This window comes from Taudactylus pleione, unplaced genomic scaffold (assembly GCF_031769625.1).
Source record: "Taudactylus pleione unplaced genomic scaffold, aTauple2 ptg000778l, whole genome shotgun sequence".
Lineage (NCBI taxonomy): Eukaryota > Metazoa > Chordata > Amphibia > Anura > Myobatrachidae > Taudactylus > Taudactylus pleione.
Window position 1 is genome coordinate 1,029,819 of NW_028285180.1, and position 25,160 is coordinate 1,054,978.

Here is a 25,160-nt window from a genome sequence, read left to right on the forward strand (position 1 = left end):
CCATCCCTTCGATCGGGATGCCGGGCGCTGGTCTCCCGGTGTAGGTAAAATGACAGGCGTCAGGGTTTCAAAGCCTGTCATATAACCCTTGCTGGGATTTAACAGTCGGTAAGCCGGCGGTCGGCATTCTGCCCGCCGGCTTCCCGACTATTTCCCCTGTTGATTTGGTTCCACCCAAGTAAGGCCACCTCAAATACCAGTATATAATCAATATGCCAATATAGCCTCACATTCAATTAGTCACATACAACCTCATATGCTGCCTATAAATATGTCCATATAGCCTCAAATAATTATTAGCCAATAGGTGTTATATGCCATCAACCAGTCAATTTACCCTATATAGCCAATATGTCCATATAGTATATGAAAACATATGAGAATAAATGATTTAGCTTCATGTTCATACATCTATCTACTGAGGGGGTGATTCAGCAGTGCATGCTAGTGCATTGCTGATTGCAGATTGCCGATGTGCCGGACCCATACTGGGCATGTGCAGTACGAGGCTGCAATGTCGCACGCAGTCCGGCAGCAGACTGTCAGTGATTGACAGACTGCTGCTGTTTCTGGGTAAGGATGGGGTAGCGATGGCCTCCTGTTTCCCAAACTGGAGGCATGTCTCCACCACTCATCTCCGGGGGCCACCCATGGTCACTCCGGTCGTTGGGATTGCAGATGATTCAGATCATTAATGCTTGCAGTGGGCGTGACGCCTCCTGCTGCATTTCCGTATTACAGCTATCACAACTGCTACCATGGTAGCAGCTGTGATAACTGATCCGTCCTCTGCTGAATCAGGTCCTGAGCTCCATGTACCCATTACAGGCTTGCCTACCCTCCCGATTTGGCCGGGAGCCTCCCGAGTATCGGGTGCCGCTCCCAGCCCCCCCGGAAAAGCAGGCAAGCCTCCCGACATTCCCGAACCCTCCCAACCTCCCCCCAGATTACACTAGAAATCCCCGCAGCGGGGGGGCCGGTGACACGATTCGCGCTGAATCGCGTCATCGTGGCCCCGCCCCCTGCTTCATAGTGCCGAAAATAACAGCATTGTTTATAGGGGGCGGGGCCATAATTGCCGCAATCACGTGGCCCCACCCCCGGCTCCACCCCAACGTGTCACAGCTGTCCGGATACCCCCCCTGCTGTTAGCCGACAATCAGCTCCCTCCCGGAAGGAGGGAGCTGATTGTCGGCAAGTATGACCCATTATACAGGTGGTTTTCCAAAAAGCATTATAGCTCTCTCACTCCAGCAGATCCTCCTGCTCTAACCTGTGACCATGTAAAAGTAGAGAATATGTTAAGCATGGGGATGTAGGGGGTGGGACAGTGGCATTGTGAGACACTTGACCTGCTTTAAATAAACAATTGATCCGAGTATTCCATGTGATGAACTTTAGGTAGAGATGTGCGCAAACACTCATGTTTTGGTTTTGTGTTTTGAGAAAACACCCTCGAGTGTTTTGGTTCGGTTTCAGTTTTGTTTTTGGATTTCTTTAAAATTGCTAAAAACAGCTAAAATCATGTAATTTGGACCTGTTTACATGGAATCCAAAACCTGAGATCCAGTTTTTAGATCCAAGATCCAAACTTATGGTTAGACTTGAGCCAGGACTCGGTTCTACTCGGTACCCCAAAGTTCCTGTGTGTTCGGTTTTCCGCAAAACTGAACCGTTCAGCTTTAGGAACCATTATTTATGATCGAAAACCTTGTAACTTATAGTGGGATATGTAACTTGATAGGTCAGTACTTGGCATGAGCTCTACAGTTATAGAGATATACTTAGCGGCCTCCGTAGATCATACGCTCAATATGGTGCTAAGTTAATACTGTAAATAGTGCTGCATGGCATAGAAGTATAATGGGTTTCATTCAGATGTGGACACAATGCCGGTATTCACACAGTTGAGTGATTATCGGCCAACTGAGCATGCGCCAACGTACCTTTGCATTTCCGCTCGCAGTGAGGATTTAATCGCATGGTGATTGACATTCAGGAACTGTTTGGGGGCTGTTACGGGTAGTGGCAGCAAAAACTCCAGCGTGTCGTGGCTGTTTTTGGGGTGTTTCTGCCTCCATCTACGATCCTGTACACAAAAAATATGGCGCCAGCGACTCAGTTCCCGCGGTCATTCTGTGCGTCCATAGTTACTCGGATGGTCGATTATCGCTGCATGGTTGGTTGGATCTGCAAAGCCACCAGTGGGTATCTCAATGCATTTCCAGGCGGCTACAGCATTTGCATATCTTCGCACAGTCACTGCATTCGGGATTGCAGCTGCAATTGCATTAGCGTCCACAAACGCATCTATGATTCAGGCCCAATGCTTTGACAATATTTTGATGACCAAAGAGCCCATATTCATTCTATTGGAGCATACACACGGTCAGATTTGTCAGATGAACAATTGAACAATTTGAACGATCTGAACGATTTGAACTATGAACAATTTTTGACTGCATTAAAATGAATGGAATCGTCCAAATCTGACTGCAAACACATCAGATGTCAGATATCGTTATCTGACCATCAGGAATACGCATCGTTCATCTATCAAACATGTCAGACATGTCAGATTTTCCTTCAGATATGAACGATTGAGCGATTTTTTAAATCGTTATCGTTTATATCTGAAGAAAAATCTGACCGTGTGTATGCACCATAACAGTGTACATGGAGAGTCCATTACGTGTGACCACAATACAATGCATTAACCATATTCTGTAAGATAAATAAATGATTAAAGTATAATGGAGAGCCCATGCTCTGGTGACCACAGTAACACACAGAGCCATTTACCGGTGACCATGTACAGTACAGAGCACTATTATTGTTATGTGGTCTGCAGCACTCTCCCAAGTAGTTATCAAGCTGGCTTTTCTTTTTTTTCTCTCTCTCTCACCCCCTCCCCCTCCCTTCCCAATAGTGCTCTTATAACTTTTTGGGTGAACATACTTAGGCCCTGATTCAGAGCCGGACGCTCTGAAAGAGTGCTCGCTCTGAATCTTGGGAGTTATTTTTTTTTTGTGCGGCCTCCTGGCCGCACGCATAGCTGTGGGTGCCCAGCTATAGCGAGCGGCCAGGATGATGGTCACGATGGTGAAGACCATCGCGACCATCGGGCTTGCGACGAGACCCTTGTGGTAGGGTCTCGTTCATCGCAAGCCCCAGAGAGCTTTCGGCTCTAACAGAGCCGGAATCTCTCCACTGACATCACTCGTGATGTCAGTGGGGCCACCCCCAAACGGCAAGCGTTCCCTCGGGAACGCCTCCGTTTGGGCAGCCACCCCCCCGGCCCGCCCAAAGCTCGCCCCTTTGGTGCGAGACTCAGAGCGACGGATTGCCCGTCGCTAGCCGGGTCTCACACATGCGCACAACGGAGCCGGCTCCGTCGTGCGCATGCGCTGTGGGCCACCATCGACCCGGTTGTGAGTGCTCAGCGCTTGCAACCGGGTCTGAATCAAGCCCTTAGTTCCATCACAATTCCCTGTGTCCTATGCAGGAACTGATCCAGGAAACATGTTACTAAGATATTATGGGGCCTATATCATACCAAAAGATGTCTGCAGTAATCTCCCTGTTTACACTTGCAAGTTACAAAAGCAGTCTCCATAGCTTTCTTTAAGCACTGCGAAAAAGGGCCACTTACCGTGCTCTGTAAAGCTAAGCAAACACCATCTTAGTTTAGATGACGACAGCGTTAACCATTATAATCTCTGGGCTACATTGCTGAGATTTCAGATCCCTCTGGGGTAAATATTACGTTCACATCCACGGCCTTATGGCTGCATATGCACATCAGATCAGTGGGTTCCAATCCCAGATGAAGGCTGATAGCATAAGTGATCACTTTACTGTTTAGTATTTGCTGGGACAGACTCTTTTCAAAATGCATGTCCTGGCATCTGACTAATGATAACTAGCTCTGAAAGTAGACTAAACAGCCCCAAAAGTATGCTATTAATAAATATCCCTGAAAGTACATTCCATGCCGTGATGTGCAGCAATGAGAAATATTACTTTTAGGGGCTTGGCCACAATTGTATAGAAATAGGCTCCTATGTCTGGGAGCCTGAAACCCAAACAGGTCTCCGTAAGGGGAAAAAAAACAAAATATCATACAGCAATTTTTTAGGTGGAGATGTATCATACAATCCCTGTTTTGACACTATATAATTATGCATCTTCTATTTATTTACAGGTTAAAAAAAGAAATAAACAACTCGCATATCCAAGAGGTGGTACAGGTTCTACAAATGGTGGGTTTTATTAGTAAATATCATTGTACACGACTTCTGTCTTTTATTCTAATTTTTTTATACAGTGTCAACATATTCTGCAGCGCTGTACAACTACATGATGTTTATACTTTATGCATTATATCCTCCGTTTCTAAGTATACATACAAAGCAAAGAGATTATACTGTATTTACTGCATACATTGTCGCTCTCCCCACCATCCTGCCTCAGCCATCTTTACCTCGCCTACTTCCTGCCCTCAGGTCCCCCTCTGCACACTCATGCCTCATGTCATCTGTCTGTCTCCCCTCTCCCCTAGATTGTAAGCTCCTAGGAGCAGGGTCCTCCTCCCCACTGTCTCACACCCTCATCTCTAGCACTTCTATGACAGCCTTCACCTTCCCAGCTGTATTGTGTATGGAGAATTGTGTTGCTAATTGTTACTTGTGCTCTGTTTATGTTTTGGTTACTGTATTGTAATGTAATGTTCTGTGTACCCTTTACTGTCCTACTATTGACATATGTATGGCGCTACGGACCACTCGTGGCACCCTATAAATAAAATGTAATAATAATAATATAAAAATCATTATAAGAGGCTATCAAGATTGGTGTCTGCGAGTTACCTGTCTCAGGTGGTGATCGGGTTTCAACTAGGGGTGAGCGGGTTCGGATTTCTGAAATCCGAGCCCCCCCGATCCGAGTCAGGCTCGACTTTTCCCGCCTGACTCGGATCTGAAATCGAGGCAAAACGCCATCATCCCGCCTTCGGAGTCTCGCGGGTTTTAGATCCTATATAAGGTACCCGCGTCGGCGCCATTTTCTCACTCGGCTGTGGACAGTGAAGAGGGAGGGTGGGAGTTAGGGCTGTGTAGTGTAGTGTAGTGCTGCTGTTGTCCACTACTTCAAAGTCCATAGGGGCTGGCTGTGTTGTGCTGTGCTGCTGTTGTCCACAGGGGCTGTGTCCACTACTTCATAGTCCATAGGGGCTGGCTGGACTGTGTTGTGCAGTCAGTTCTCCATAGGGGCTGTGTCCACTCCAAAGTCCTGTGCAGTGTCCCAGTCCTAAAGGGGTGCTGTAGTGTTGTCCAGGGGGTGCTCTGTCCATCAGGGGTGCTCCCCCCAAGTGCTAAAAAAATAATATATTTTCTGTGTTTGTGAATTGTGTGCGCAGTAGCCGCACGTGCATCAACAAAGTAGTGCCAAGCGTGCGCCTGTGTCATAAGTAAAGGGCCGGCTGGCTTGACCGTTAAAGGGTGCTGTAACCCCCGAAAGTACACTCCAGTCCAAACCAAAAAAAAAATTATTTTCTGTGTTTGTGAATTGTGTGCGCAGTAGCCGCACGTGCATCAACAAAGTAGTGCCAAGCGTGCGCCTGTGTCATAAGTAAAGGGCCGGCTGGCTTGACCGTTAAAGGGTTCTGTAACCCCCAAAGTACACTCCAAACCAAAAAAATATATATTTTCTGTGTTTGTGACCTGTGTGCACTGTGGCTGCACGTGCATCAACAAAGGAGCAGCGCCAAGCGTGCGCCTGTGTCCCATAAGTAAAGAGCCGGCTGGCTCATTTCTTAAAGGGTGGTGTAACCCACAAAGTGCACTACTCTCCAGCAAAAATCAAAAAATATTTTCTGTGTTTGTGTGCGCTTTAGCCGCACGTATATATCAATATAACATAAATGGAGGACCAAACTTTCTCCGATAAAAATAAAATAGGGAAAGATCAAGAACCACTTCCTCCTAGTGCTGTTGCTGCTGCTGGGAGTTGTTCATCATCCCAGAGAGGAAGTAGGAACATCACTACTTTTACTAAACAATTGACCCTCCAACAGTCCCTAGCGATGAGGATGAAGTACGACAGCAGTCATCCTGAAGCAAAACGTATAACTGAGGCCTTGACTGCTATGTTGGTGTTAGACGTGCGTCCGGTATCCGCCATTAGTGCAGTGGGATTTAGACAATTGATGGAGGTAGTGTGTCCTCGGTTCCAAATCCCGTCTAGATTCCACCTGCATCCTCAAAGCAGCAGCGACAAGCATGCGTCTGTCTGTTAAAGGGTGGTGACACCCTCAAAGTGTGCTACACAAACAATAAAAATATTCTTCTTTTTTTTGTCTTTGTGAAATGTGTGGGCTGTAGCCGCACTTGCATCCTCAAAGCAGCAGCGACAAGCGTGCGTCTGTCTGTTAAAGGATTACATCGGTGACAGCATCCAAGTAGGCATGTCAGACAGTCCGTACCTGTACTGGCAGGAAAAAGAAGCAATTTGGAGGTCCCTGTACAAACTGGCTCTATTTTACCTGAGTTGCCCCCCCTCCAGTGTGTACTCCGAAAGAGTGTTTAGTGCAGCCGGGAACCTTGTCAGCGAAAGGCGTAGGCGGTTGCTTCCACAAAATGTGGAGAAGATGATGTTCATAAAATGAATTATCAACTCTTCCAGGGAGACCAGCCTCCAGAACGTACAGAGGGACCTGTGGTTCCAGCAGGGACGAATTAATACTCTGTGAGGATGAGGATGTACACACTGAAGAGGGTGAGGAATCGGTGGATGAGGATGACATCTTGCCTCCGTAGAGCCAGTTTGTGCAGGGACAGATTAATTGCCAGCTTGTTTTGTGGGGGCCCAAACGAACCAATCATTTCAGCCACAGTTGTGTGGCAGACCCTGGCGCTGAAATGATTGGTTTGTTAAAGTGTGCATGTCCTATTTATACAACATAAGGGTGGGTGGGAGGGCCCAAGGACAATTCCATCTTGCACCTCTTTTTTTCCCTTTGCATTATGTACAGTTTGGGGCCTAGTTTTTCAAACTGCCATCCTGTCTGCCACTGCAGTTTCACGCCTAGATGGGTCACGTGTTTGTGCCGCCCACTCGTGTCGCTTAGCATAGTCATCCAGCTACCTCGGTGCAACCTTTTGGACATAAAAACACTATTGTGAGGTGTGAGGTGTTCAGAATAGACTGGAAATGAGTGGAAATTAAGGTTAATAATAGCATAGGAGCAGAAAAACCTACAAATTCTGTGATTTTAGCAGTTTTTATGCTTTTTTTCAAAAAAATACAGATCCAAAACACAAAACCCAGAACCCAAAACACGGAAGGGTGGTTTTGGCAAAACCAATCCAGATCCAAAACACGAAGAAAGATCCAGATCCAAAACACAAAACACGAAAAGTGGCCGGTGCACACCCCTAGTTTCAACGGAGACTGGCATGACTGGAATCACAGAGAATGTAAATAGCTCTATTTACAAGACTTGGGTAGCAGTGAAAACTGCCTTTGATGATAAATGACAGGAACTGGAGGGACCGGACTGGGACCGGCAGGAAGACTTGTTGAATTGAACTGAGAACTTGACTCTGGACTGGAACAACGTGGACTGAACTGATGAGCTTGGAACTTGACTCAGGACTGGAATGTAACAATGGCTGAAGGGAAGTCAGGTAATGCTGAGACGAGGCTAAACAGGGTAATCTGGAATTACTATGACAAAGGCTAGAACTCAGGTGCAGGCTGGATTGGATAATAGGGAATAACAGGTTTCAGGAAGGAATGGGTAGGTTTGGGGACTTGCAGGCTGGACAGGATAATTGGAAATAACAAGTTTCAGGAAGGATTGGGTAGGTTTGGGAATTTTAGGTTCAGGGAGGGGAGTAGGTAGGTAAAAGGGGCAGGAGTTGATCCACAGCAGGAAGCAAGGCAGGGTGACACGATGCAGGTTTACAGAGTGCCAGGGACCAACCAGAAGCAGGACTAACAGCAGAGCACAGGCCAGGTATGCTGTAACAGGACGTCTGGATGCCAGGTATTACTGTAGCAGGTTTTCGGGATGCACCAGAGGTTGCTGCCAGCAGATTTACTGGATTGCCAGGTACAGCTGAAACAGGTTTTCTGGATAGCGCCAGGGATTGCTGTAGCAGGTTCCAGGGACAGACTTGAATGCATGAACCATACACCACGGGAAGACGAGATGTTCAGGCCCAGAATGCTATCAGGAGAGGATATATATACCATGGGTCTGGCAGCAATTGGTGGATACGGACAGGTGGTCTGGTAGTAGCATTCTGAGTGGTGGAAGGCACAACATGCAGAGGGAGTATTCAGCTCTGCAGCTCTGAGAATCAGAACCACACCTGCGATTCCAATCAGGGCTAGCAGTGCTCACAGACAGAGGAGAGGCCAGGTGCAATAATCAGAGCAAATCCTCCAGGCAAATTACACACACAGATCCATGGGGAAGCTGACAGGGGTAAGTCCCAAGGCAAAAGGTGACAACTAGACAGGGTCGTGACAGAGGCATATAAGATCTGTATTGGTTTACTGCTTTACAATACTTTAACACCTGATTAGCTTACTTAACTTAAGTTACAAATAAATAAAGACACGGACACCAGAGCTTGGCTAAAAAAGGTCACAGCTTTTTATTTATAAATTAAATTCAATCAACCTAACCAGGGTGGCCAAGAGACGCTGCAACTCAGTTCTAGCTTTCACCTTGCTCAATACTCGGAGGACGACTAAACGACCCCCCTTCAAGACGTACTAACGATGCAAGAGTCTCACTTCCCTCCTGGGCCAATCCGAGGTGCTTTCGCACTAAAACAGCACCCGGGTCCCCCCGCAAAGAGAAGGACAAATTCGCCAGGGGCAATGAGGGACAGTGCCCCCACAAAGTTGTCTTACGCCACCTAAAGCCACTGAGTTGCAGCGAACTCCCGCCATGCTGTGCCTCACCTAAATTGGAAAAAAGCAGATTAGTGAACACAACTTAAATGTGGGTGGGATGGTGGGTTCCGAAATTCCACTGCAAAAGAGGCTGAGCTGCCCTCTAACCCTTCCTTATATATCCTCCATTTAACTCCTCCTATCCCTCTGCCTATAGGATGATCTGGCCACCTGACACAAACCATTCACTCAGCCAACCAGGCTGTCATACACAAAAACACCTTGCAGAAACCATCAATCTTATCTATCCTCAATCCTATACAGATTTCGTCTACCATAAGATCTGTATTGGTTTACTGCTTTACAATACTTTAACACCTGATTAGCTTACTTAACTTAAGTTACAAATAAATAAAGACACGGACACCAGAGCTTGGCTAAAAAAGGTCACAGCTTTTTATTTATAAATTAAATTCAATCAACCTAACCAGGGTGGCCAAGAGACGCTGCAACTCAGTTCTAGCTTTCACCTTGCTCAATACTCGGAGGACGACTAAACGACCCCCCTTCAAGACGTACTAACGATGCAAGAGTCTCACTTCCCTCCTGGGCCAATCCGAGGTGCTTTCGCACTAAAACAGCACCCGGGTCCCCCCGCAAAGAGAAGGACAAATTCGCCAGGGGCAATGAGGGACAGTGCCCCCACAAAGTTGTCTTACGCCACCTAAAGCCACTGAGTTGCAGCGAACTCCCGCCAAAGCCAGGCCCTAAGGAAAGACTGGCCCGCCACCCAAAAACTACACCAAAAATGAGAATAAATCCTTCACAAACAAACTGGTCCCCACAGCATTCAAATGCACACCATCATGACGAAGGAACTTCCCAATATCACCAACCAAAAAGCCATGACTCACCAAAATTCCTCCAATTTTTTCCACATGCTTGGCAATTGCAACATTCGCTTTCTTACGTGCTCTCTCCAAAGCACCATACTTGCGCACTCCCCTCCATGTCAAACGAGGCATCATTTCAGACCATACAATCCGAATATTGGGCCACTGCAAACGTATCTCGTCCATCACTTCACGAATCCTGACAATCAGCTCCACACCTTTCAACTGGCCCACATCATTGCCACCAACATGTAAAACCAATATATTCGGAACTCCCCACTTAGCCACCGATGAAACTATCAGTGCCAACACAGATGCCACACGCAAGCCCCTTACACCAATCCAACGCACTCTAAACCTGCGAGGCCACAAAACCTGTTTTTGGGACAACACATATTTTTCCGCCCAAAAAATATATGAGTGACCAAGAAGCCACACCTGCCCCTCTTCTTCCGTCAATGCTGTGGAAAAAGAGAGAACCTAACCGTGAGAACCGCACCAAACCCAATTCCAAACGGACACAACTTTAGTAACACATAGCAACTGACTAGCAGGGATGCAGAACTGGGGAAAACAGGAACCCGAGTGAAGAAGAAAAACCAAAAAACCTGCCCGTGAACCAAATGGGTCAAATCATGGCTAACGGGAGGAAAATTTAAAAAATCCCTTCACACCCCCAATTGCTCAACGCTAACCGTTGACCAATTGGCGGGTAAGCAACGTTTTCGGGTTAACGCAGGGTGCGCCCCTATACCTTATCGCATCGCACGTACTTTTTATATGCAGCTGACTTCCAGCGCCCCACCTTCTGAATGTCCTGCACAGACGCCCCTGAGAGGGCCGCACAAGTAGTAGCGCCAATACGAAAAGAATGCGTGCCATACTCTGACGGATTCAAACCCAATTCTAACAAACATTTCTTAAAAACCGCTGCAAATTGAAACTTGGTCAGAGGAGTGCCATCCGCATGAATTAGCCACTGCGCACCCCCACTAGGACGTAACCCCATAAACCTGGCAGCTAACTGAACTGGACAGATGTCTAAATCCCTATTCTTATGCAGAGTAACCCATTTCCCCCTGCCTGTTTGATCTGTTTTGGAGAAACGCAGCTTGCAAAGTATCGCTGAGTCACGAAAAACAATGTCTTTTAACAAAAGACCAGAAACTGTGGAAGTTTTATTGGTAGACACTACCTCGCTAACCCGAAACGCCCCAAAAAATGCTACCGCAAAAGCAAGCCTAAAAAGAAAAGTTTCATACAAATCAACCGCTATCCTTCCCATTGAAGTCAACAAGCCAGACAAAAGCTGCAAATCGACTGGCCGGCGAGAGTCTGAACGAGCTGGCGACCCCTTAGCCCAACCCCTCAAAGCCTTCACTAACACGAAAGCCTTGGTGGGGTCATGCAAACCTTTTAATTTGCAGAAAAAGGAGATACCAGCAAGCGCGGAACCTATAAACGCTCTAGATCTGCCCTGCTGATAACGAAACCAAACAAAAGATTAAATCAACTGTTCCGGAGACTTACCCTCCACGTCTGGGAGAGCACAATGCGTGCACCAATCCCGCCAAGCGGCTGAGTAAGCCCGGAAAGTCGATGGAGCAAGCGACTTTAACGCCAAACCTTCTAAGCCGGCCTGATAATCTGCCACACAAACGAGGGGCAGACCAAACCAACGTTAGAAGCCGACGGCACCAGCGCCCGGAAGCGATCAAATTGAAATCGGGACAGCGCGTCTGCAATGTCATTACACACCCCTGGCACATGCTTTGCCCTGAATCTAATATTAAACTCCAAGCAGCGCAAAACTAAATGTCTGAGCAAACGTAAAACAAAATGCGAAGACGAACGCTGATTGTTGATGGCATGAACCACACCCAAATTGTCGCACCAAAATACTACATGACAATTGCTCAGTCGCACGGATCAAAGTTCAACTGATACGACAATTGGAAAAAGTTCCAGCAGCAACAAGTTATCCGTCAAACCCTCTTCACGCCAAGCTATCGGCCATGGAGCCGCGCACCATTCCCCATTGAAAAAGGCCCCAAAACCAGATGATCCGGCCGCATCCGTAAAAAGTTGCAACGAACTGTTCGCTAATGGAGGCGAAGGCCAGATGCGTTCACCATTAAAGTGTATCAAAAATCTATTCCACATGCGAAGATCCTCCTTTATCTCCGCGGACAGGCGAATGTAGTGATGCGGCCGAACCACGCCAGCTGTTGCCCTCTCCAATATTCTACAAAAGACCCTACCCACAGGAATAATACGGCAAGCAAAATTTAAAGAGCCGAGGAGAGACTGAACTCTACGTAACTTTACTGAATCCTCTGCTAAGCAGACCTCAATAAGACCACGCAGCTTCTCAACCTTATCCATGGGAAGTCTACAACAGCCCTCTATCGTATCTATCTCAATTCCCAAATAAGATAAACAAACAGACGGACCCTCTGTCTTCTCGTTCGCAACGGGAACACCTAAAACTCTAAATAAGGACTGCGCAGAAAAAAGGAGGTCAGCACAAACGTCACTTCTTCCTGGACCCATAAAGAGAAAATCATCTAAATAGTGTGCTATGCCCGTTTGTCCGGTCCCGGCATGGAGACACCACTGAAGAAAGGAGCTGAATTTCTCAAAATAGGCACAGGAAACCGCGCAGCCCATAGGTAAACACTTATCTACAAAATAGCCCGAATCTAACCTAAAACCCAGAAATCTCATGGCCTCAGGATGCATTGGTAATAAACGAAAAGCTGATTCTATATCTAATTTAGCCAACAAAGCGCCATGTCCAAAACTACGAACTAAATTCAAGGTATCGTCAAATGATTGGTAAACGACCCTACGACAATTCTCTGGTATGGCATCATTAACAGAACCTCCCTGCGGGTATGAAAGATGCTGAATCAACCGAAACTTGCCCGGTACTTTTTTAGGAACTACGCCAACCGGAGAAATACAGAGATTATGTAAGGGAGGACAAGGAAAAGGACCCTCCATCCTCCCCAGCAAAACCTCCGCACACACCTTAACCCTCAATTCCCCTGGAAAATCCCTGGCAGAGCGCAAATTCTGGGATGCCCTAACAATCAACTGCCTGTCAATGGGTAAACGAAAACCTACTGAAAAACCTTTGTAAAGAAAAAGTGCATCCTCTCTACATGGGTATAAGTGTAACCATCTAATAAGAGAATCTAAACGGACTGGAGACAAGCCTTAACTAGCACTCTTGGGGCCCTCAGCACGGTCCTGGGAAATACCTCCTGCCCCACGTCGACAGTCCTTGGCCGGATGCTCACCTCCGCAGAGACGACAGGAGTGGCGAAAACGACACCCCGACCCCCTAGTACATTTGGAGTCGTTGTAGGCAAAGCATTTTCCTCTCCCCACTCCTGCCGACCCCTGTCTGTTGGCAGCATAGCTTTTCCGAGGAGGCGCACCGTCCAACGGAGGCCGACGCTGTTGAGAGACCTCTAACCAGACTTCAACATCCTTAACCCCGAAAGGAATAACTAAAGAACCGTCATGTTTTTTCCTAAATTGTGAATCATATTCACGCCATGCCAAGTTACGAGACCTGACGAACATGTCGAGCACTAAAAATAGATACCTGAGAATGTTAACGTGCTCCTGCGCCCTGGTCTCCAAATAACATGTCGCAAATATGAGCATGCCTTTCAACCACGTATTAAAGTTGCAAAAAGCATCTTCTCCTATGCCTCCCGATTTTTTAGCCTGCACCAAGCCCTTCCTCATGTCATCAGTGAGTGAAAACAGGTCTACAAATTTCCCTTTGCGAATTTTGCCTTTTACACTTTTTCGCAAGCCTCGTAGCACCGCAGTATTCGCGCAATGCACTGTATCTGCCCCTGCTTCCTGCGCTTTTGCCCCTGACTCATCAGATCTCCTAGACTCGCCGCCTGACTTTTTCGCCAGCCGCCGCGCAACCAGTCTAGCAATTTTACGGGGGCGAGCGGGGGAACCAGAAGAGTGGGATGAAGAAGAAGAGTCAGAAGAAGACAAAGGAGTTTCATACTCACCAGAACCAGATGGAAGCGGACCCGCTTCAGCAGACTTCTCCCTTGACGGCGCCACAGCTTCAGATACCGGTGCCGAATCTTCCTGTCCCGAAGCAGGCAATGAAAGAACTGCGGACGCCTCACCACTTGGACCATCAGATACTTCAAGGCCTGGAACTAAGGAAGACGTGTAAGCCACCGCAGAAACGGACCCGGAAACCTCCGGGGTGGGAAGGGACAGGGTGACCGGCTTAGGAGGCGGAATGGCTGGCGCCCGCGGAGGAGGCGACAAACTGGGCGGGGGAAAAACAGAGGAAGTTTGGCCGGAGTGTGAGCTGAACGAGGAAACTGGGGGCAAAGGCAGAGCCGCACCCGCTGCAGGTGGGTAAACTTGCCAAGCTGGCAGGTACGGGTACTGAAACTGCGCATGCTGAAAAGCAGGAGGATATGCCGAAGGAGGGGTCGCGAAATGGGGAGAATAAAAGTGGGCAGGAGGAACAGCAACAGAAGATGACAAAATCGGAGGAGCTACGCCTGAGCTCCAAGAAGTCTGACCCCAAGAAGGGCCAGCCACAGAAAGAGGAGGTGGCACATTAAAGGATGGTGCCTGGTTGCCAGCTGGGGTGTACCATGGGGGTTGAATCGAAACCGGCACCATGTGCCCAAATGATACTCCAGCGAATGGAGTTGCGGGCAAAGTTGGGGAGCTTAACCGCTGCACTGAACCCCCCCAAAAATGTGAAAAGGTGCCGGGGAAATAGGGAGACCCCGCACCTAAAATGGCCGCCTGAGGCAAGATGGCCGCCGGGCCCGCCGCATGGGCCAGGCCGGCTGGGCCACTGGTAAGCAGAGCGGCGGAGGTCGCAGCCGCGGTGTATATACCCCCACCGGACCCCGCATAAGGCCAGGACGGGGCTGAGGTCAGGTGACGCCTGCTGACTGCATGGGGCAGACCAGCTGAGAACACCGCGTGCACTTCCGCGACGCTGCCGAGAGCCCCCGCAGAAGCCGCGGACAAAGCCGGTATGGTAGGGGACCCCAGCGGCGCCAGAGGAGACGTGCTGCCGACCGGAGTGAGGGTGCATGGAAGGGGACGTCCGTGCGCGTCACGCGCCGGAGAAGCAGGGGCCGTGATGCTGCAAGGAGAGCTGGCGCCGGGGCGTGGTGGGGATGCAGCCGGGCCAGATACTGACGCGCCTGGGCAAAGCGTGCAGGAAGATGAGGGAGCGGACCCAGCAGCCGCTGGGGAGCCGACGGTAAGCGGGGCAGAGCCGCTCGGGGAAGACATAAATATCTGGGAAGGGGAGGATGGGGGAGATATTCGGGCTGGCACAGCGCGCAGGGGACAAGCAAATTCAGCAAGCCTGCGGGGAGGGGGGGCATCGCGACGAGGACGGGACATGGTGATAGAGACAGTTGGTGTAAATGGATAGGAATAAATATGCAAGTGATACTCAGCCTTTCCGAAATTCCACTGCAAAAGAGGCTGAGCTGCCCTCTAACCCTTCCTTATATATCCTCCATTTAACTCCTCCTATCCCTCTGCCTATAGGATGATCTGGCCACCTGACACAAACCATTCACTCAGGCAACCAGGCTGTCATACACAAAAACACCTTGCAGAAACCATCAATCTTATCTATCCTCAATCCTATACAGATTTCGTCTACCATTGTAACTCCTGGATGGCCTATAGTATCTGCATCTTGCTAATTAAGCAACTAACATCTGTTTTAATTCTCATTCCATAATGTAGTTTCTAAATTAGGTCTGTTATAGGGCTGGGAGGATTATTGTTTGCTTACAATAATCCAATACACAGGGCATGTTCACCTGTGACTTTCCCTCAACCTGTATCTTCCAATCATAGTTAAATATACTGGGAGTCATTTCCACAGAAAGAAATCTGATACAACAAATCTTAAAGGTGCGTATACACTTAGCGATATTACTGAGCGATTGCACAATTATTACATCATAATCGTGCAATTGCTCAGTAATCGTGCACAAATAATGCACTATAATGTAGGGATGTGCAGGCTCAGATTAGTTCGGTTTTGCACGCCAGCTTCAGATTTTTTCCCTCCAAAAAACGGGACTCTTTTGTCCAGGAATGATGATGTTTGTCCATGAAAGATGACGTTTTGGCTCTTTCTGAGTCCCGTTTTTTGGAGGGAAAAAATCCGAAGCTGGCGTGCAAAACCGAACTAATCTGAGCCTGCACATCCCTACTATGATGTTGGAAACGACCAGCGATGCGCGCTCCCGCTGGTCATTTCCGACATCTATCATCGCCTGAACATGGTGGCCAATCTGCCGATAACGACAGATTGGCCATGTTCAGGAATGATGGAGGGTGCCTACACTGAACAACATATCATTCAGTGTAGGCACTACAGGGGATCAGGGATGACTGTACGATTACGATTTGTGTGTGTAAACTCAGCATTATTATGGTACTATGAAATATGTCTACTGCTTTATAATAAATAATAATGCCTGTTTTTAGGTATCTGATAAATGGAACAACCAGCAGCAGAAACTAGAGGAGAAACAGTCTGAAGGGCTGCAAAGAATTAAAGAGAAAGGAGAGCAGGTAAAAACTCATTTGAGAAGCTAAAATATTTTTTTCTCCCTATGGCAGTGGGCGTGTTACCCTGACGGTGACGTCTGTGCTTTGCTGCCAACACTGCGCTAACAATGCATTACCTTTCTGATAAATAACCTACATGCACAAAGTATGTTTGTTTGATGATACATAATGTGTCCCAGTTGGCAGGTTGGAGAATGGAAGGGAATCTCTAACAATGCCTATCAGAAAGATAAAACTGGCATTGGGAAAACATTAGTGGACAGACAACCATTATTTGCCATAACCTCTGCTAAAGTGTATATTGTATGTTGCCTGGCAATGGGGAAGCTGCAATAGGTGGGAATATATATATATTTTTAAAATAGCCGTATTGATATAGCAATATATCTCAATGCGGTAATAGTTGCCATTTAATGCTGTAAATGTATTACCGGAATAAAAACATTTATATGAACGTGAATATTCTTTTTGGATCCAAAAATATAATAAGGCTTTGAACATGTCTTTTTCTTTTTAATGATCTGCAAGCTTCACCAGCAGCAATACAGTTAATGTTACTTTGAATGCTTCTTTCCTGTGTGATTATACTCATTTCCAGCAAGGATTCCTATGTCAGCGCTGCCATGATTTATAATAATCATTTTCTGCTCTCTGCTGATGCGCTGAGGGAATCATAAATATGTGGATGAGTGTGACACATCCTATTATGATGAAGTCACTTTATTTATAGAGATATCAGAATGCAATCTGCCAGTGACACCTGTATTTATTAGATGTGATCAGAAGATGACTCAGTACATGCCGTAGTACATGTCATCTATACATCCACTCTTCTTACTGTTGCTAGCTATATTTAAAACTGTTTACTGTCATCCTGCAAACAGATATTTTTTTTACATGTAACAAGGGTGATGTGAGTCATCAGTCAGTATAGATGGTAAACTAAGAGAGAACTACCTATGGTGCAGCTAGCTCTCCAGTGCGTGGATCAGTGCTGTGGATTAGTCACAAATGAATTTATATACATCTTACAAAAATGCTAAAATGTTCTGCAGTAAAGAGGGATATCTAATATGGTGGGGCACCTGCGCAGGTCCCGTTCTGTGCATGTTCAGAATGGGTCCTGCTTTGATGCACGCAGTGCCTTCTGAGCCGCAGCTTGAATGACAGGCCGTTTGGGAGCAGTGCCGGCCTCTGTTCTGGAAAACGGGGGCGTGTTGCCTTTGTATTCTGGTACTGCCACGGCCAGGGTCTACGTCTTACGACAGACTACTTGGCCTCAGCTACGGAGCTGCGACGGCCAAGCTGAGCAACCTCGGGATTACTCAGATGGCCGATGGTCTTACAGATGATCCAATGCTCCGTCTTAGGATACAGCACTCGGATGCAATGCTCTCAGGAGACATCTTTTCTCCTCAGACGCCTCCTGCGGAATTACCATATTTTCACATCGCTGCTGCGTCCAAAGACACAGCAGTGATGTGTACTGCTTCCATATCTGAATCAGGTCCCAGGTGTAATAGTGGCAGAAACAGCCGTTACTATTACATCATTGTTATCACTAATCTAAGTCATGTCTTCCCTGTACAGCTGACTCAGGGTTGGACACAATGTACTACACATGCGTCTGAGTGTGGTTACCGATGGTGGTCACAGCGAGGATTTGTACACAGGCTGATAGACAGGATGTCAGCATTTGTGGGAGGTGGGCGGGTGAGACATGCGCAGACAACCGTTTCTTTATACATAGTGAAAATGGCTCCCGCAGCTTACTTCCCACAGACATTGTGAGCGACCGTAGTGTTGCTCAGATGTTGGATATTGAGACCAATTAGTGAACAATGGTGCGTCTGAGTACACAAGCGGCAGATTTGAAATGCAGCCAGTCTGCGGATTTCCGTCCACCTCTGAATCACGCTCTCAGTCATCCCAAATAAGAACCTAGTTCTGCCATTAAGATGGTATTTCCCAGTGATGTCACATAGTGCCTTCACTGAGAGTTCCCCTGACAGTGTGGGACCATTCAAATAGTTGTGCAAACAACATTTAGCTATTTGCAACCAAACAGCGTTAGGAAATGGGGCATCATCCTGAAACAAGAAATTCCATCTGCTTTATTTTGGTTTTATACATCAGTGTCACACTCGTGTGCTTTGTTTGTGGACCCAAACTGTAGACTCTGGTAGATGAGGGTTTAGGCGCACGTAACTGGATGGTTTGATATAATTCTGACTCATGGAATGTATTCTGACTTGGTGGAGACTGCCCAGTATCAGAAGTTGGCTGGGACCCAAGTCAGAGGTGCTGAGTCTAACACGCCGATGGTTTTCACCAGTGACCCCCGCAAGGGGATTTGGGCTTCGCTGCGCTCGACATGAAGGTCGTGGTCCCCTGCTTGGGTTTCCCTGTACTGGCAGCTGATTGACACAAATGAGGAATGCTCAGGAAGGAATTAAGGGCCTGATTCAGACCCGCTCGCGAGCGATGAGCGCTCGCAAGCGGATCGATGTTGCCCAAGTGCGCATGCGCACGACGGAGGTGGCTTCGTCGTGCGCATGCGCGAGACCCGAATAACGACGTCGTTCCGGGTCTCGCACCAAAGGGGGCGTGCTGTTGATGGTGATTGACAGCACGCCCCCTTTGGTGGGCGTGCCGGGGATGTGGCTGCCCAGACGGAGGCGTTCCCATGGGAACGCCTACCGTCTGGGGCCAGCCCCACTGACATCACTAGTGATGTCAGTGGGAGTGCTTTTGGCTCTGATAGGGCCAAAAGCACTCCAGGGCTTGAGGCAGACGAGACCCTACCACAAGGGTCTCGTCGCAAGCCCGATGGTCGCGATGGTCTTGACCATTGCGACCATCATTTTGGCCGCTCGCTATAGCTGTGGGTGGTCACCCACAGCTGTGCGAGCGGCCAGGAGGCCGCTCCAAAAAGTAAAAGGGACGGCCCTGATTCAGAGCGAGCGCTCTGTCAGAGCATCCGGCTCTGAATCAGGGCCTAAGTTAGGACCGGCATTGGACCGGACGGGATTCACCGGAATGGAACCGGACGGGATTCACCTGAATGGAACCGGACAGGATTCACCTGAATGGAACCGGACAGGATTCACCAGAATAGAACTGGATAAGATTCACTGGTATGAAACCGGACAGGATCCCCCGGAATGGAACTTGGACTTCGCAACTGGAGCCAGCGGTGCAGCGAGATGGGAATCTGCGCTAAAAATAAGAGGATACCGAGGGCGCTCAAATGGTATCTCACAGCTAGGCTGAAGACAACATTGCACTGGCCACTGGCACAGTACTGGAAACTTCCTTAATACCCCTGGCTAGCCAGGGATTGGGCGCTGAAGTCAGGTGACAAGAAAGTGATTCTGTTGGCTGCAAGGAAATCACCTGATTAGACGCAATATGGCTGCGCCCAGCAAGTGGAGCTAGCGGGAGAGTACCCATGTGGGACGGCGGGGAAACAGTGACACGGCTGCCTGTAGAGAGAAGCAGGATGCTCTCACTAGACAGTGAGCAGCATTTTGCCCTGCCGCCGTACCTGCTTGTGACGGCCGGCAAATCAGGACATCGGGACTCGCCGTGGCCAAAGATGAGAGAGGACGCTGAGATCCCCCGGCACACTAGACCATCCTCCTAACAGGCAAATGGTGGGGTCTCATACTGGGGTCTCTAGCTAGGGTTCTGACAATCAGTGTGGCATGGTATACCGAAATTTGATGTTTAGAAATGTTGTAATGGGGTTGACTTGAAGCCATTTGTCTTAATTAGCATGTTTGATCACACTTGTTGTTTTATATTTAAGTCAACTTAAGTGAGTGCATAAGGGGCATATTTACTAACAACTGTAAATAAAATATGGTCATGGCATTAAAATAAGTGTAATGCCGATGTGGAGGGAGCTCATAGGCTATTATGGTCTAAAACCATCTGTCACGTTTGAACTATGGAGATCCTTTCCTGAGGGATTGGAAGTCGGGGTCCCAGGTTGGGGAAGGAACCGGAGGCGAGGGGCCTTCCTCATCCACAAGTACCATATGTTGACTAGACCTGACCAAAGGCGCGGAGTCTAACTTACTGGGAGGTGTTCACCAGTGACCCCTCCAATTACGATTTGGGTATAAGATGCACCCAGCAAGCAGGTCGCAGCCCTTTGGTCAGGTATCCGGCATAAGTGGGAAACGGAAGAGCACAATCGCAGGGAAAGCACAGGAGAATGACACTGGGAGTTTGCACTTGGGTGACGTACTGAGTACATACACTGTTGATCTATACGCAGAGCTGGTAGAGGAGAATGGCACTAAGAGATAATACTCGGAAGACGTACTGAGTACATACACTGTGGATCCAAAGCAGAACTGGCACAGGAGAATGACACTTAGGAGATGGTACTCAGATGACGTACTGAGTACACAGACTGTGGATCCAGACGCAGAACTGGCACAGGAGAATGACACTTAGGAGATGGGACTCGGATGACGTACTGAGTACACACACTGTGGATTCAGATGCAGAACTGGCACAGGAGGATGACACTAGGACAGTGGTGGCAAACTCTGGCACTCCAGCTGCTGTGGGACTACATATCCCAGCATGCACTGCCAGAGTTTTGCTATTAGGGAATGCTAAAACTGTGGCAGGGCATGCTGGGATATGTAGTCCCACAGCAGCTGGAGTGCCAGGGCTCGCCACCACTGCACTAGGAGATTGTACTCGGATGACGTATTGAGTACACACACTGTTGTTCCAGATGCAGAACTGGCACAGGAGGATGACACTTAGGAGATATTACTCGGATGACGTACTGAGGATTAATACTAGGAATATATCACTAGAGGAAAGGAGCTTGGAACCTGGAGCACTGCAACAGCAAGTATTCACTGGAAGTAACGACATTGTACAGTCAACTTTCCGTTGTCCACAGCCTGGCTAAATGCCCTAAGGTAGCAGTTCATTGGAGGATACTGTCAGCTGACAGCAACCAATGCTACCATTGGGTAATGGGCTAATCAGGTGATGTAGACTGTCATGTCTGCATCCATGATGGTAACCACAGGAACCAAATCACAGAGCAGCACATGGATGTCCTAGCAGACCCTAGGCATAATCCTCAGTGCGTCACTTGCCACCACACCTGGCGTCTGACTGCTCGAGAGGTCAAGGGAAGCCGGCGCTGAGGTGAGTAACGGCCAATCTTAGGCCGCAGCCTGACACCATCTTTAGATGGTATTAAAACTGCTGGTGAATTCCAAAGCTTGGTAAATCCGCATTTCACCAGCCCCCATAGAAACCTATGGGGGATGCTTTTGGGGTCAGAAATTGAGGGACCACAGCAGGTATTGGAGATATCTGCTGCAGACACACCTTTCTTACATGCTAGGGACGCATAGAATTTGCGGGAATCCCACGCAAACGGATGACAATTGATAATAATGCTGAGTATCAGACTTTCATGGAAATATAGCAGAACAGTGGTCGAAGTGGAAATTTTAAATTGGGTGTATGGAAATAGGGGGAGGGCTTTACTTAGGCAGTCCCAAATCCTAAGGTCCCCTGATATTTCCATACCCCCACTTCCTCCCCTCACAGTTGTACAAACAGCACACCTCAAAACACAGCACACGCCCCACACCTCACAGCACAGCACAGAACCGCTCCACACGTCACCTTGATGTGCTGTGCTCTGCTCAGCCCAGTGACAGCGGTGCTCCTAGGCTTCCCTCCCGGGCTTCCCCTCACTCCTCGGAGCATTTTTAATTCAGTGCTGGCCGCGAACCAATGACAGCTCGCGGACCTGCAGCCCAGCCAATTACAGGCAGCCACGTTGCCGCCCCTGTCTGCGAGCTGTGATTGGCTCATGGCTGGAGCCAAAGTGAATATGCTGCCAGCTGCCCTGATTGGCTGCCGGTCCACCTGCATTTGCTTGCGGCCGGAGCCAAACTGTTGACTGGAGCTGGGACAGTGACAGTCCCAGCACCAGTCAGGTGCTGGTATGACATACCGTTTCATACTGGCACACTGTAGCAGATTAGATTAAGTTTTATTTTCAGAATACATAAAACTACTCTAGCAATCAGGACTTGTTCATATGGGAAAATTTGTAAAATGCTTGTAACTTGCGCCATAGATGCATTTTTTTAACACATCTTCCAAGTGCTTAACGTGCTTTATGATACAAACTCTTATTACTACTACTGTATAACAAATAAGTCATATCACAGTTTAACATTGTAAACACAGCATTTAAATTTTAGAATACAGTGGTGGGCATGGCTATTTTTCTAGAAAAATAGTCAGGAACTGTGGGTGGAGCTATTAGGGGGTGGAGCTATAGAAAAACATTTATTATATATACATATATATAGTATTTACAAAAGAGGGCACTTAAAATGACTTTAAAATAAAACTTATCTTATGGAATATATATTTTGGCCCAGGACATTACAGCATAGTTATTGAGAGATTCCTGCTGAAAAATGGCATTGGTGGTGGGTATGACCCATAAAATGCAAACATCCTATTTTTTATGTATTTTTTCGGCGTAAGTTAGTGGCTGAAAGGTGCATTAATAGTTGATGAGTGTGAAGAACTCTTCACTTTTCAAAGGCCAGGCAGGAATGGAAGTGAGCATTACTAAAGCCTTGGCCACCCCCTTCCACTCCTTGCTTCCAGCACTTGATGTCATGGCGTCATAGAAGTGGGCCCGGGAGCAGGAAGTTGACTGCCAGGTTTGTCATCGGGGCTCTCCAAGGTGCAGGGTGCCATTCCAGGTAACCTGCAAGCCGAGGACAGGTGCCACCAGGGCATAAAAGGTTCCACCCCTCGGCCTTGCTCCCTCGGCGGCAGTACTGGTCACTGCCCTGGTAAAGGCCATACTCCTCTTCTAGTTTCTGTAATAAGAACTCCACTCCACATTTATCTATCTTGAATGTACTAAAAATTATAGTTAATTTCACAATGCATATTGCATTTTACAGTCACCTAATGAAACTATAGACACCAATGCAACATGCAAGTGTTAAAGGCAAGCTAACACCACTAGTTATCACAGTCTAGAGAGATTGCTGTTCTTTGTGTAGATTTAACATTCAGTATATTCACAATATTTAATTTCTTAACAGACTCAAACAGATCTACATCAAGAATACCAAGGAAAGTTAAAGAGTTTGGAGCTGGAAATACCGGAGATAGTGCATAATTGTATGGCACCATGGTTTCCCACAGAGGCCAAAAAGCTTAAAAAAGATCCAATAAACTGTACAAAGAGGTGGGAATTAATTTTCGCTAGACATGACAAAGTGGAAGCTACTGCTGGTAACAGCCAAGCAGGAGAATCATGGACACAGGACAACTCGTCTGCAAAAGGGCTGGTTGATGAGTCTTTACCAAACGATCTTGCTAGTGAGCCCACTTCACGGGATCCTTCAGCGAAAGAGACATCTACAAAGGATACATCACTGAGTAACATTCCAGCACTAGAGTCATCTTCTTCAGCTGAAGGGGGAACCAAAGGTACTGTGGGAAAGATTCCATTAGAAGAGGCATCTCCGCATTAATCTTCTTATGGTAGTGAAAAAGCTCCAGAAAAGATATTGACAAAATGTATAATATCTACATGACAGCACATCAATGGCAATAACTTTATGGAGTATTTTATTGTCCTTCAAGATGGCCTTTTCACATAGGAATGGACAAAGAAAAACTAAACTGAAGTCTAAATTATTTAAGTTTGTAATTTTATGGGAACCTAATATATTTAGGAGGTAGGGGATCTTCGTATTTAACTGTAGCAGTTTGTGATTGGTGATATGCAGTGTGCATGTACAAACCGGGAACAATGTTGTCAGGTGAAAACAAATACTTGATTTATTTAGTAGGAGTGCTAAAACACACAACCATATGCATACTGTAATCTAACAAATCAATTCAGAAAGCACTGTTTTCAGGCTGATTTTACAATAAATATGGTCCATACATGTGTGTAGTCAAAGATACCTGTTCCTTTCATGAGTATCTCTTGTCCCATCTTCTTACTACAGTACTAATAATAATACGTACAATATTTAGTAAACTGCTCCTGATGTGGAATAATAAAGTAAATACAGCATCAAATTGAGATTTTTTTTATAGATTTCTCACGTTTATGCTATCACATTTCTCACATTTATGCTATCACATTTCTCACGTTTATGCTATCAGATTTACCATGTTTTCACTTTTAGAAATCTCAGGTTTAAACTATCTGATTTCTCACATTTCTATTTTATACTATGTGTTTATACTATCTGATTTCTCACATTTCTACTATATGATTTCTCACATTTATACTATCTGATTTCTCACATTTATAATTTATACTGTGTTTATACTATCTGATTTCTCATATTTCTACTGATTTCTCACATTTATACAATCTGATTTCTCACATTTATATTTTATACTATGTATACTATTTGTGAGAAATCAGATAGTATAATTGTGAGAAATCAAATAGTATAAACAGTATAAAATGTAAATGTGAGAAATCAGATAGTATAAATGTGAGAAATCATTTATATTTTATACTATGTGTTTATACTATCTGATTTCTCACATTTATATTTTATACTATGTGTTTATACTATCTGATTTCTCACATTTATACTATCTGACTTCTCACATTTATATTTTATACTATTTGATTTCTCACATCGATACTGATTTCTCACATTTATATTTTATACTATTATTTATACT

At 46.8% G+C, this 25,160-nt stretch overlaps 1 protein-coding gene across 1 annotated transcript in view; it reads left to right on the forward strand.

Moving 5' to 3' along the window:
• Positions 1-24,504, forward strand: part of LOC148475109 (1-phosphatidylinositol 4,5-bisphosphate phosphodiesterase beta-2-like) — a 322,551-nt gene extending 298,047 nt beyond the window's left edge. Inside the window, exons 30-32 of the mRNA XM_088457722.1 lie at positions 4,205-4,262; positions 16,335-16,421; positions 23,546-24,504. Of these exons, the coding sequence (XP_088313848.1) occupies positions 4,205-4,262; positions 16,335-16,421; positions 23,546-23,980 (580 nt within the window). The 3' untranslated portion in view covers positions 23,981-24,504. The remainder of the gene's footprint in view (positions 1-4,204; positions 4,263-16,334; positions 16,422-23,545) is intronic.
• Positions 24,505-25,160: the final 656 nt, after the last annotated feature.